Source organism: Corvus moneduloides, chromosome 13 (assembly GCF_009650955.1).
Source record: "Corvus moneduloides isolate bCorMon1 chromosome 13, bCorMon1.pri, whole genome shotgun sequence".
In the NCBI taxonomy this organism is placed as follows: domain Eukaryota; kingdom Metazoa; phylum Chordata; class Aves; order Passeriformes; family Corvidae; genus Corvus; species Corvus moneduloides.
Genome location: NC_045488.1, coordinates 19,315,435 through 19,328,212, shown reverse-complemented (window position 1 = coordinate 19,328,212; position 12,778 = coordinate 19,315,435). Strand labels below are relative to the sequence as shown.

The 12,778-nt window shown below is 52.4% G+C and overlaps 1 protein-coding gene across 4 annotated transcripts in view; it reads right to left on the bottom strand.

The window, feature by feature from the left end:
• Position 1: 1 nt before the first annotated feature.
• NPTN (neuroplastin) overlaps positions 2–12,778 on the bottom strand; it is a 42,891-nt gene continuing 30,114 nt past the window's right edge. Inside the window, exons 5-9 of one of the 4 annotated variants that reach the window (XM_032123300.1) lie at positions 10,657–10,790; positions 9,585–9,858; positions 1,795–1,816; positions 1,394–1,467; positions 2–1,063 (exon numbers count right to left, since the gene is read on the bottom strand). In XM_032123300.1, coding sequence (XP_031979191.1) covers positions 1,407–1,467; positions 1,795–1,816; positions 9,585–9,858; positions 10,657–10,790 — 491 coding nt within the window. In that variant the 3' untranslated portion in view covers positions 2–1,063; positions 1,394–1,406. Of the gene's footprint in view, positions 1,064–1,092; positions 1,468–1,794; positions 1,817–9,584; positions 9,859–10,656; positions 10,791–12,778 lie in introns of those variants that run through there. The other 3 variants (XM_032123303.1, XM_032123301.1, XM_032123304.1) reach the window with 3 other exon arrangements.

The following is a 12,778-nucleotide window of genomic DNA, read 5'->3' as shown; positions in this document are numbered from 1 at the left end:
AGCGGTTTTTGTCAGTGTTTTATTTTTAAAAACAGGTGAACCCACTTTTTATACATCATTGCACTTCAACAAATACACAGAACACGAGTTCATGCAGCTACAGTTACGCACATCATGAGAACCCTGGTAGGTCTATTTCTACAATCTTTAAATCATGAGAAATTACAGTGTCAAACTAAAGAGGAATAACTAGTTGCATAGAATATCACCATGCTGTAACACTTCATCATTTAAACAAAAAAAAAAAAAAAGAAAATTATAAAAGTTTGCCTGAATTGAATGTACAAGAATATGTCGAACACATCAGTGCAAAAGGATTTGAGAATTTACATGAGTTAACAAAAAAAAAAAAAAAAATCACTTAAAAAGCAATCATATATATATATTTATAAACTGAAGGTCTGTTTTTGTTTCCAACTGCATCCCACCACCACCAGCAGCCCCTGGCACCACCCAGCCCTGACGCCCGACAGGACACCCCGCGCTCCGTGGTTAAAGCCCTTAAGGAAATGTCAATGTCCCTGCTGCGAGCGCCGGCCCGGCATCGCTCCCTCCTTCCAGCCATACAGTAAGGAATGAATATCAGCAGCTTCGAAATGAACCACAACGACTTCTGGTTTCCCCTCCCCCAAATATAAATATATACTGTATATATCTTTAAGTTTTGCTGTACTTTACAAAAGAAGTCTCACTAGATGGCAGCGGTGCGGTTTGAGCGGTGCCGAATTTAACAGCTACAGGAAGTAAAAAACAGCGCATGCGTGAACCCGCCTGGCTACTGCTCGTGTAAAGAGAGGAAAGGAGAAAAAAAAAGCAACATTCACAGCACATCAAGCCCAAAAGAGTTTACACCTTCTACACGGAAGCATTATTAAAATTCATCTGGCTAGGTCATCCTTGCAGGAGAGGCTAAATAAGGCATGCGTTAGACAGTCATATTGTTGCTCACTTGGAAAGGAAAGAAAAAAAAGAAATCAGACAGAACTGGAGTTCTAGAACCAAGAGTTCCAACCCTTAAATTTAGCAGGTCATATTGCCATCAGTCTCTCAGAAACTTAAAGCTCTAAAAAAGAAACGAGAAAGAGGTGCTAGTCAATGGTGAACAGCGCGAGCCGCCACAGCCTGCAATCCCCACGGCTCCCGACAGCCCCAGCTCCACCTTTTACAGGGAATCAGGAGGGCTCAGCAGCTTTGTCTAGTTTTTAGCAAGCAGGTCCTTAAACCACCCGCCTGTTCGAGGCAATCAATGCTTTGGTCCCCCCCAGAAGGCCGGCGCGGCCTCGGCGCAGCGGCAATGTTTGAATCCAGGGAACGCGTTTGCTGCCGCGCCCCCAGCACTCCGGGCAGGAGGGCTGGGCCTGCCCGCTCCCGGCCCGGCGCAGGCAATACTTACATGATGAGCATTTTTAATTTGTGTTTCTCTGGCGTAAGTTTTTGTCTTTGTGATTGTTTGTAGAATTGGTTTTCCTGCAGAAAGGGACACGAGAGAGAAGTGCACTGAAAATCAAGCCCCAGGTACGGGAAAAATGGACATTATTTGTACTTGGTTAAACAGCATTGCATGCTCCCTCCCTTTAACTGGCTGAAGACAACACCATTTTAGACTTTGTATTTTAGCACAGTATTTGTTTTCTAGCAGGATGTTGCTTTTCTTGCCTCCAGTGCTATACGAAACACACCAGAGGGTCCAACACCATCTGTAATGTCACATGCAATATCAATCCTATGATTTCTCACCTCCCACAACCCCCCAGATTAACCCAAACAGTACTTTTTTCCTTAAACCACACTTACATTGGCCCAGCTGGTTCATCATCTGCAGCAAGCGTCCCGATGCACCGAGGGAGAGACAAGGGAAGGAAAGAAAAAGAGAGTCAGTGTTTGCAGGGGGCCGCAGTGCGAGCAGCAAACTCATCTATCTACAGCATCAAAGGCCATTCCAGTCGGGAGTGCAAGGATCATGGAGTTACTGCTCTGGATTCGGGTTTAATGGCAGGTATGTTGCTTCAATGGGTTTAGTTAACACTTGGAATGCTGGTCATGAAGGACTGCAACTGTAGCGGACAGATTGGTGCAACATGGTCAAGACTCATCTTGTCCCCAAGTTCCAGTGGTTCAATCTCATAAAAAATAGATGAGGAGACAAACCAACGGTTCAGTTGTAAAATCCTGCTGGATGTTTGCTTGCATTGACTTTTTTTTAATATGTATTGTAATTTTTAAGTCATTTTTCCACTGCTGATGGGTAACTCCTGGGATACACCCCAGAGGGTACATACCCCACACTCATCTTCCCCCACGGACGACACAACCTCTGCATTCCCCATTTTTCTAAAGGTTTAATTAGAAGGGACCATGTTAGGAGGAGGCTGAAGGGGAACACTCAATTCCAGCCCCAACCATGGTCCTTGGGCAGCGGCATCCGATGTCACCAGGAGGAGTCAGGGTGCTGGGACACCTCCAGACACACTTCAGCTGCAGAGGCCTGACAGCACTGTCCTGCCCGTGGCCCTGGGCAAAACTCATTTAAGAACTGGGGGGAGCAAATCTGCCAATGAGGAATGTTTCATATTAACTCTCTCATGACCAATTGGACTTTTTTTGGAATTCTCAAACACTGTGTTTTCTCCCATGCTGCAGTACAGAAGACAGAAATGCATTTACACAACAGTACAAGAATCAATCCAGGAACCTAATGCTCCCACAGATGGATTTTGGGGGGACCAATTCAAGCCCTGCTGGTTTGGGCACTTGACAGTTGCCATTCCCACCTCGTGCCGGAGGGATTTTTCAGGGAAGTCTTTGAGAAACTCTCAGCAGGATTCCACAAGGGTGCTTAGTGCACATGAAGCAGTTATGGAAATTACAGTCTTACAGTGTAGGCATCCGCATGAGCACACGCCAGGAGTAATGTCAGGGAGAGGGGACATTACTCCACCTGGGCCTTCGAGGCAACGGAGAGGCAAAGCCACCGCTAGCACAGACAGTGACCAGAACAAAAAATACTTCAAAAATAAAGAACTAACCACAAACCAAGAGCTTTACAGCCAAAATAACAGACTAGCGACACACCGGTGTCCACAGAATTCCAGTACCAGCAACAGTAACTATCGGACACGGTACAGAGAACTGGGACTAGGAAGGACAGCCAGACATCAATGTGCTGTTGTATATACAGTGAGATATACAGAGACACATCAGGTACTCAAACACAAAGCACAGCAGAGGAATCTACAGCTTCCTTCCACAAACATCTTTGGGAATCAAGGATCCGAGAGCAGCCGAGCTCCGCGCTCCGGGCGGGACGAGCCTGTGAGGGACAGCAAGCCCTGGCCCCCCAACACCAGCGCTGCCTCTGAGACCCAGCTCGGCTCCAACAAGCACCATCGACAGCTTTGGGAGTTTGTTTGGCTGGACTTCAGCAATATTGAACTGCACCGTGGACGCTCACTACAAAATAACCATTTTCCCTTCTCTGCTCAAAGATTTAAATGCCCATTTCAGATCAGCAGGTTTGTGTTTTCCAAAAAAAAAAAAAGAAGCTTCACATTTAGAACGGCTGCCATCGGTGATTCCTCACAAAGATCCCACAAAAAAGCCTACTGGAATACTTTAACTAGATGGTGGATCCCCACCACTCCTCCCTGTCCCACCTCTAACCTAAAACAGAGATAAAAAGACCGAGGGAAATTCCCAGCCAGCCGTTAAGTGCTGGAAAAGCATCCCCAGTACAGTACAGACACAGACCGAACCCTCAGCGAAACCAGGGGCAACAGAACAACAGAAAAACCAGTACAAAATCAGACTAAAGAAAAGGTTCAAAACAGCAAACTGAAATCCAAATTAGTTGTGAACGTGAATGAGGAAGTTTTCAAGAGTGTTAACGTTATGACTTGTGCGTTGTATAGACTGAAGCGGAGGTTAAACAAACTCCAAAGCATGCAGAGCTCTCACTTACCACCATTTTTTAAGGGTATGATGCAATTGAAGGGGGGAAAAAAAAAAAGAAGTCATAGTAACCGACAAGATCAATATAACCCAAAGTTTTATGCCACAGCCCTGCTCTGGAACAGTCAGTACCACCTACGGCACAGGAAGGTCCTCCCAGCGCTCCCCACACGCTGCCGGGAGCGGCCACTGACCACACCGAGCCCCTCCTCCTGCAGGGTCTCCGCTGGGACTGGGCATCTGCAGGCTCCAAAACCCCCCTGGTCACAGAACACAGGAATAACCCCCACAGCCAAGCCTTTCCTGCGGGGATGGAATGACCTGCTCCATGGGGTCCCAAAAGCACACATTTCTGAACCAAAGGGGGAGAAGTGCTGCTTGTCTTTAACACATGTAATCAATCCCTGCAGGCAAAAATATCTGGGAATTAAAATTGGAAGATGATGACAACTAGATCTCCCTTAGCTCCTCCACTTGTATGGGAATGTGTTTTGTGCCCCCCCCCCACTTTCAGCCTTAATTTACAAGGCATTTTAGATGTCACTCAGTTTCTTTCACCGCCTTTGGAAAGCTACAGGGTTTATTTTTAATATCAAATTAATCCTGGGAAGCATCTTGTGACTGGTGGAAGTTAAAAATGAAACACTAGCTGGTTCTTCCAGCACTAAGATTCCAATTTTTGCTTCTGAAGGGATTCTACATCTTGGCTCATGCTTTAAAACCTGCAAAGAATCGGTCCCAGACTGGTTTGGGTTGGAAGGGACCTTAAAGCCCATCCAGTGCCACCCCTGCCATGGGCAGGGACACCTCCCACTGTCCCAGGGTGCTCCAAGCCCCATCCAGCCTGGCCTGGGGCAGCTCAAATGCTCTGAAGGAGCAGCCAGAGCCTGTGGCAGCTCGGGGTCCTGTGTCATGATCCATTCCCACTGGGAACAGCTGGTGGCTATGGCCTCACTATGTACCTGCCTTACAATCTGCTCACCCTGATGAATTCGAAGTGTGGGAGAGAAAGATGTGCATAAAAGGGAAAAAAAACCCCACCAAGATCACTTGTTACAAAAGGCAAACGGTTGCAGTTAAAATAGTTTGTTTCTTTCAATTACTTACAGTAATAGCAGGAACAGGGAAAGTCAAGAAAAAAGCAAAAGAGGGTTAGAAAGAATGTGGGGATTTGGATGGAGCTTCTGCAGAGCCAGGAGAAGAAACACATTTAAGGGAAGTCTTTGGATTAGGCTGAGGAATGAGAGGGGAAGAATGAAAAGCGACACGTTATAACCCAGTCACCTCACGGCTTCGGACTCGAGATCGTCACTATGGATGCACAAGTAAAAACCGCTCCCAGTCCTACGGGGAATGGAGCCAAGGGGTTTTTACTTTCTACTTACCCCAGAAAACACCCTTTACATCAGGGGCTGTGCTGATTTTAGACTCTCTGATCCAACAACAGCAGAAACCCCACTCCCTTTAGGAACCTGTGCTACGCTACACTCAGGTGGTGCTGGCTGATCACTCTGTTTATGGAAACCAAGCAGCTCGAGCTCTACCACAGAGGAACAAAGCCATTCCCTTCTCTCCTTGTCCAGGGGAGCACCCCGGCATTCCCTGCTGGACCCGCCCCCCGCCGGGCATGCAGCCACGTGCCAGGGCATGCCACGCTCATGCAGCTCTCGTCCCCAAAGCCACGGAAGCTGCACGTGGCCAGCCCCCTCTGGATCTGCCAGCCCCTGGCCACTCCCTGGGAACGGGAGGCAAGCTGGATGCTGCCTTACCAGGCGTAAAGCAAGTCAGAACTCACATTCTGAAGGGATGCAGGAATTCCAGCGCCATCTGCCCTCCCTTCCTCCTTCCAGCATGGGATTTGGATGTGCTGGGAGAACCCCTCATCCACAGGCACCGCAGCAAACCCTGTGCCAGGCACCCCCCGATGCCACTGTTTTGGTGGAAACAGGGATTTCACAGGTGCAACGTTCCTGTTCCTGCTCTCCAGCAGCAGGGAAAAGAATTAACTCCCAAATCAGAGTTCTGAGAAGGAGGAAACATCAGCGAAGGAGCTCCTGAGCAGCCCTGGCCCGAGGCACACCAAGCAGCTCACTGGACACACAAAGCGAGGTCCATGCACAACCCAGCCCTGCAGTCAGGAAATGCCAAAGTTAAAGGAGTGTCCCTGCTCTTCCAGCATGGGCAGTGCTTCCAACAGAGGGAACAGCTTCACACTGGGAAGTGTTTTGGAGCACAGAACTGCTCCAAGTGTACCCAGGAGTCCATCACCCTCCCCAGCCTCCCAGGGATGGAGCCATGAGCACGCTGAGCCAGGGCATTTGAAGCCTGCAGAACATGGAGATTGGAGGGAAAGGGAATTCGTTCAATTGTTTCTTTGGGCTGGCCAGGCAGAGTTCCCAAGCGCCGGGGAAAAAAATCCCAGACACCTGAGCATCCTCTCACCCAGAGAATGTTTCTGTCCCACCAGCTGCATCCCCCAGGACTAACTGGGCACTTGAGCTCAGCACCAGACTGGTCTCACCCCAGGGGCTGACCCAGCACACCCCAAACACTGACATTTGTGTAGGTTCACCTGAGCCAGCCCTCAAGTACCACCTGAGCACAGCACGAGGTGAGAGCTCTGTGTGGGCACCTGCAGCTCCCAGCAGGACCCCAAACCAGCAGCTCATCCTGCACTGCCCCAGTCGGGAGCCAAGGCGTGCTTGGGCAGCTCATTAACAGCTCCTCCTGCTCCAAAAGCCTTTGATTTTCCTGAGCACAGGAAGTGGCCACGTTTGCAGTTATCCGTGCGTTCCTCTCAGCAGGCCAGACGTTGGCCAGGACATCAGAGGATTCCTGAGGGAGGGTGGCAGACACCCTGAGGTGGATGTGTGGCACCCTGAGGTGCTGCAGAGGGGGGACACCACACGTCCAACACCTACAGCCCAACCCTCGGGACTGGGATCTTGACAGGGATCTGCAGCCAGCGCCATCCCGCAGCAGGAGGGCGTGCCGAGCCAAAGGGTAACGATCCCTGGGCACACATCCACAGGGGCCATCCATCCTCAAACCTTCCACTGCGGGACCGGGGCTGCCACACATCACAGAAACCTGGGCACTCAGGAAGGGCATTCCAGAGTTACTCCGCCCTGCGAGGATGGGCTGATGGTGGGGATGATGAAGCAATCTCAGTGTCTAAATGAGGAGAGGTCCAAAGAGAACATTCCCATCCCAGGAGGAAGGGCAGGAACAGCTCAGCGGTTGCTGTAGCACCATCTCATGTGGAGCTCTGCCATGAGCACGATCCCTAGAGCTGAGCACGTCCCACCGACACCAGGATTGGAAAAGCCAGCGGAGAGATCCCAGCTGGTGCCAGATGCTGTGGATAACGAGTGCTGTGGTGTTTGGCCTCAGCCTGCCGGCTCAGCCACAGCTCCCTGATGTTCCTGCCCCGCTCACTGCGGCAGCGGAGGCGGAGGTGTGATTTTGGAAGCAGGGAGCTGCAATTCCAAACGCTGAGCACGCCACTGCATTCCAGCATTAACTTTGGCATTTCGTAACCATGTCTTGAAAATAATAAAATTCAGGATAACCCCAGTCAAACGTCCACACGTGGGAATCAGCAGGCGCCTGGTGATTTCTCACGTGTGCATTTGCAAGGGCCCAGCTCCCGGGGTGTTCCCCACCACGGATGGCAGCACGGAAAGCTTCGATGCCAGTACGGAAAATGCACAACTATCCAAGGAATGTGGGACCCAAGGCGGCGTGATGCCGATTGCGTCCGTCAGCCAGGCAAACCTCATCCACAGGTACGGACTGTCATACTCAGCATGGATTCTTCCTCCAGGAAAGAGGACAGGGAGAACGTCTGACCACCACGGAGGTGCGTCGTGTCACTCTCCAGGGCTCTGCCCTCAGAACAGCAGCCCCAGCGAGCACTGAGTAACCTCAGCTCCTTGGCTCATCATCCTGGACAGCTCCGGGGGGATGATGAGCCTGGATCCCTCGGGTACCTAAGGAGCGACCAGACCAGCCTGGAAAACTCCTGCCTTGGAAAGAGGCAGTGAACTCTTCACCTCCAATGTGAGCTCCCCTGCACCACCACGGGGGCTGTGCTGCGAGCTGGTCACGCCAAAGCCAATTCCTGCTGGATTCAGTCCGTTTGGGGCTGCTTGCAGGGAATATTTGGGTATCAAATTACCAGGACCTTGTTCTGGTCCTTGTGCAACTTCACGCAATGAAAATTCTGAATGCAGGGAACTGCAATCACTGACATGGAGGTGGGTATGTGCAAGAGAACATGGAAATTGGCTGTTCCGAGTTTTCCGGGCTGGTGGAGGTCCCTGAGGCCACGCTGAGGGCAGGACAAGCCCCGGAGCCACTGGAAGCTGTTAGTGATGCACAGAACATGCACTACGGTGCAACTGGGGGGCTACACCCCAAGAACAGTCCCACACATGCTCTGTAAGCAGTTAGTAAGTGCTACTCAAGGCTTACAACCAAAGCTGGTTTCCTCTAGGGATGCACTACGTCAGCCAGTTCTGATCCAAGCCTCCCCTTCTCCCATTATTCCATTTCTTGTGTGTTCCATGAGCTCCTCTCCTCACTCTGGATCCCGTGTGAGGCTGGTGAAGGTGGCTGTGCCCAGCCCACACACACATCACTGTTTCACACCTCTGTTTCCATCCCCTGCAGCCCCACAGCCACACCCAGCTGCCCTGGCAACAGCTCCCACTGGGAAAGGCCTGGCCAGCCCGGGAGGGCACTGAAGGTCACTCCAGCACGCTGCCCTCCACCTGCATCCATCGTGTTCCTACAGCACCATGACATTCCTGCTGCTTCTCCCAAGGAGTCCTTGCAGAGGTTTTCTCACTACACACTGGAGTAAGCTGCTAGCAGCACATTAAAGGCTGTTTCTCAGCGTGGATCTTGCAAATACTCAGCCTCACGCTGCCCCTTTCCCCAGCTGTGCACAGGGGAAGGTGTGCAGGAGAAGCTCACAGATTAAAGTTACTACTATTTGTATGTACCAAACACAGATTAACTAATTATTGCTACCATCAAACCTGATAATAAGCCCTATTTTTATAAAACCTAATCAGTGGCTACAATTAGATACAGTTTCAGAGCATTCCTTAACTACAGATTCAGCTACACAGCAGATAAGAGCCCTCCCCCCGTCTCTGAACCCTGAACACATTTGAGTTTTGCAGCACCTTTGCAGCCCCAACCCCTTGAAGTGCAACGATTCCTTAGTTTGAGTGTCATGTTCCTCACAGCCCCTGCCCAACGTCCAACCCCGAGGCCACGGGGAGGAGCGAATGCCACCACGGGGGGAGGGTGCTGCCAGCTCTGCCCCTGTGCTGCCCTGCGCTCCTCGGGGCAGCACTCCTCAGGAAAGAGACGGGAGCACTCCATCCCTCGTGCAACAAAGCTTGAAAGGTATCCATAACCCCTCCCACCCCACGGTCTGAGCCCCCCTGAAATCCAGCGCTGCGCCTTGGACCCTCTGCGCTTAATGTCCGGAGAGGGAGGAGAGGAGGAAGGCAGGAGCGTGGAGCGGGACAGAGCGGGCTGCTGGTCCTTCCTCGCTCCTCCAGCAGGGCGCTTCCCGTTGCTGGCCGAGCTCCGTCACAGGCGGCGCTGGGCGCACTTACCGTCGGGAACTTCGTCCGGCCGCTTCCGCTTCTCGTAGATGACGATGATGACCACCAGGATCACGATCTCTGCCAGGATGCCCAGGAAGGGCCACAGCGGGGCCAGGTGGCTGCGCACGCGCAGGATGGTGGTGACCGACACGGAGCCCACCTGGTTGGTGGCGTTGCACTGGTACTCGCCGGGGTCCTCGTTGATCTGCAGGTTTGTGATGCTCAGCTCGGTGTAGTTCTCTTTGTTGGAAATGAAGAACCTGCCCGAGGAGTTGTTGATGTCCTGGCAAAGGGACAGGGGTGGGAAACGGCAACAGCTTTAAGTTCTGGGGCCTTTGTGTCACGGGAACTGCAAGGGATTTGCAGGAGGAGCCCAGGCCTGGTGTTTGGCTCTCCAAACACCACCAGAACACCCCGAAGGGAACCCTGCGCTCAGCGGGGCCCGATCGCTGCCAGCACTCGGCCACTCCTGCAGCACCACCCCTTAGGAAGCTCGCACTCAGCACGGAACACTCATCCCACCCTGTTCTTTGTTTAACATCTTGGCTCCATCCATCCAATTCTGCAGCTGGGCTGGAGGAGTTAGAAATTCCCAGCTCCTCCCTGCTGTTCCCAGTGCTGGTCACATTTTCCTGCTCACTCCATCACTGGCTGCATGGAACAAACAGATCACCCAAGCACTCATAGGGATCACTGCCACCTCCTCATAGTGAGTCTTGTGAGCTCAAGCAGTAAAACCTGGAGGAATTTATAACCCAGTGTGGTTTCCAATCATATTTCATAGCTCAGATCTTGCAGTTTGTAGCAGAATTCAGAAAATGGCTTTCAGGGCAAGTTCTTAACTTTGCCCAGCAATGCAGTGAGCAATTTTTTTCACACACCAATAATATAAATATCAACGTAACACTCATCCATCCTCAGTGCTGCCAAAAAATATCCACCTTCACTCACACGCTGGAGGGACTGCACGTTGAGAAGTTACAGAGCACCTTCAACAGCCCATCCCTAACCCCAAGGTGCTGCTTTCCTCCCTCTCTGGGGGGTCTGGGCAGGTAGAGACACCCTGAGCCCCCTTCCTTACCTCAAACACCCCATTGACCTTCTTGCGCCAGACCCACTCGGGGTGGGGGAAGCCCACGGACTTGCAGTACATCAGGGCCTCCTGGCCCTCGTTTTTGTTCTCACTCCTCTTGTGCCCGGTGATGTCAGGAGTGGCTGCGAGACAACAGAGCAGCTGCTAAGTGCAAACAGGCTCATCGGGACACAAAAGCTCTGCAGCACCCTGGAGCTGGCCTTTCCCACACCGAGGGGAAGTTACAGAAGGAGAACTGTGCTTGGGTGTGTCCCTCAGAGCTGCCCCAAACCCTGTGCTCCTGTGTCTGTGTGTCTGTCTGTGTCCCTCAGAGCTGCCCCAAACCCTGTGCTCCTGTGTCTGTGTGTCTGTCTGTGTCCCTCAGAGCTGCCCCAAACCCTGTGCTCCTGTGTCTGTGTGTCTGTCTGTGTCCCTCAGAGCTGCCCCAAACCCTGTGCTCCTGTGTCTGTGTGTCTGTCTGTCCCTCAGCACAGCCCCAAACCCCGTGCCCCTGTGTCTGTGTGTTGTGTGTGTCTGCCTGTGTGTCCCTCGGAGCTGCCCTAAACCCTCCCCGAGCTCAGGCTGCCTCAGGGCAGTGCCTGGGCTCACCCCTGGCCCAGCAGATGGCCCTGGCTGCCGGGCCCACCTTTAAAGCTCCAGCTCCTAATTACGGCACACGTGGCTCGCTGTGTGATGGCAGCTCTGAGCTGTTAATCCATCAAAGGCCAGCCCGGCTGCTCCAGGAAACTGGAATTTCCTGCAGAAGACTCCCCTGCACCACCAGCAAATTCCCTGCACGCAGATACAGAGAGCGAGCGATTCCAGCTGTAAGCCGAGATAATGAAAGGAATTTCACAGCTCTGCTCAAAGGGAACAAAACCTCTCCTGCCACCAGCCAGCAGCTGAGCCTGCTCTTCCCAAAATCACAGCACAAATCTTCGGGAAAATCCTTGGCAAGCTGAAGTGCTTCACACTGTCCTATTTCAAAGGGCTTTTACTGCAGGAAGCATCCCGTGCCTCAGATTCTCTCTGGACAGTAACAACATTACCAAAATGAGCTTCTGAGCCGCAGAAAATCCACGGCTCCGGCTCCTGCTGGAAAGGCACACCAGGACAGGCCCAAGTGCCCATGGAAATTCCAACAGCATTCCCAGCACAGCCCTGGGCTTTGCAGGCGTCCTGACTAAAGGATGCAGCTCAGCCAGATCCAACTCATGAATTACAAGATGCTGCCAACCATAACCGTGACAGGTAACAACAGGCCGAGAACAAACCCAGGGGTTTCTGTAAGAAAACTGACACCCAAAATGCATCCTTCCACATCAGACACAAAAATACTCTAAAACCTGAACTGAATGAAGGCACCAGGTCCTAGCAATCCCCCGGTCTCGTACAAAAAGGAGCTGCCAGGAGCTGAAGGAAGCTGGGAAGAACATTCCCCACCCACCAGGAGTGGGTGATCCTGCACTCCCAGTGCCTGCACTGGAGCAAGGGGAGATTTTGGGCTGCAGGTCTTCAAGCAGGAAATAAATCAGCTCTGGGGCTGGGTGTGCTCTGCTGCTCCAGGATCCCATGTCCTTCCAACCCCTGTCCCCTGCTCAGAGAGCAAAGTGACGTTTATTCCAAAGAGCGATGGCTCAAGAGGGGGATTTTGTCTCGGGACCTACTGGAAGGTGCCACCACTTCCCTGCTGGGCTTGGCATGTTCTTAAAGCAGGAGCTGGTGAGCCCAGAGCTTCCTGTGGCTTTTGCTTCCTGGAGGACGCCAAGGAGGGATCTTCTCCAGCCTACAGACACGAGAGCCCAGCGGTGACAGGGAAACAATCCCAGCCCTGGCGCTGCTGGAATGCCAGAGGGGACCGAGAACTGGGAATATCCCCCATGAGGAGAAGCAGCACTGGGATTCAGCCACGGGCTGGCTTCCAGGGCCTGAGCCGAGCCTGGAAACAGGGACAGCACTCCCAGCTGGCCCAGTTTGTGCCAGGCTGCTGGCAGGGCAGGGAAAAGGAAGGGAAGAGGGAACACGTTCTGGGACACCTCCACTCCCACCCCAGGGCGAGGCAGAGCTCTCCTGCGGGCAGGACGCCGTGACATTGCTGGAAGGAGAGGCCAGATCCCAGGGGCGATCCCAG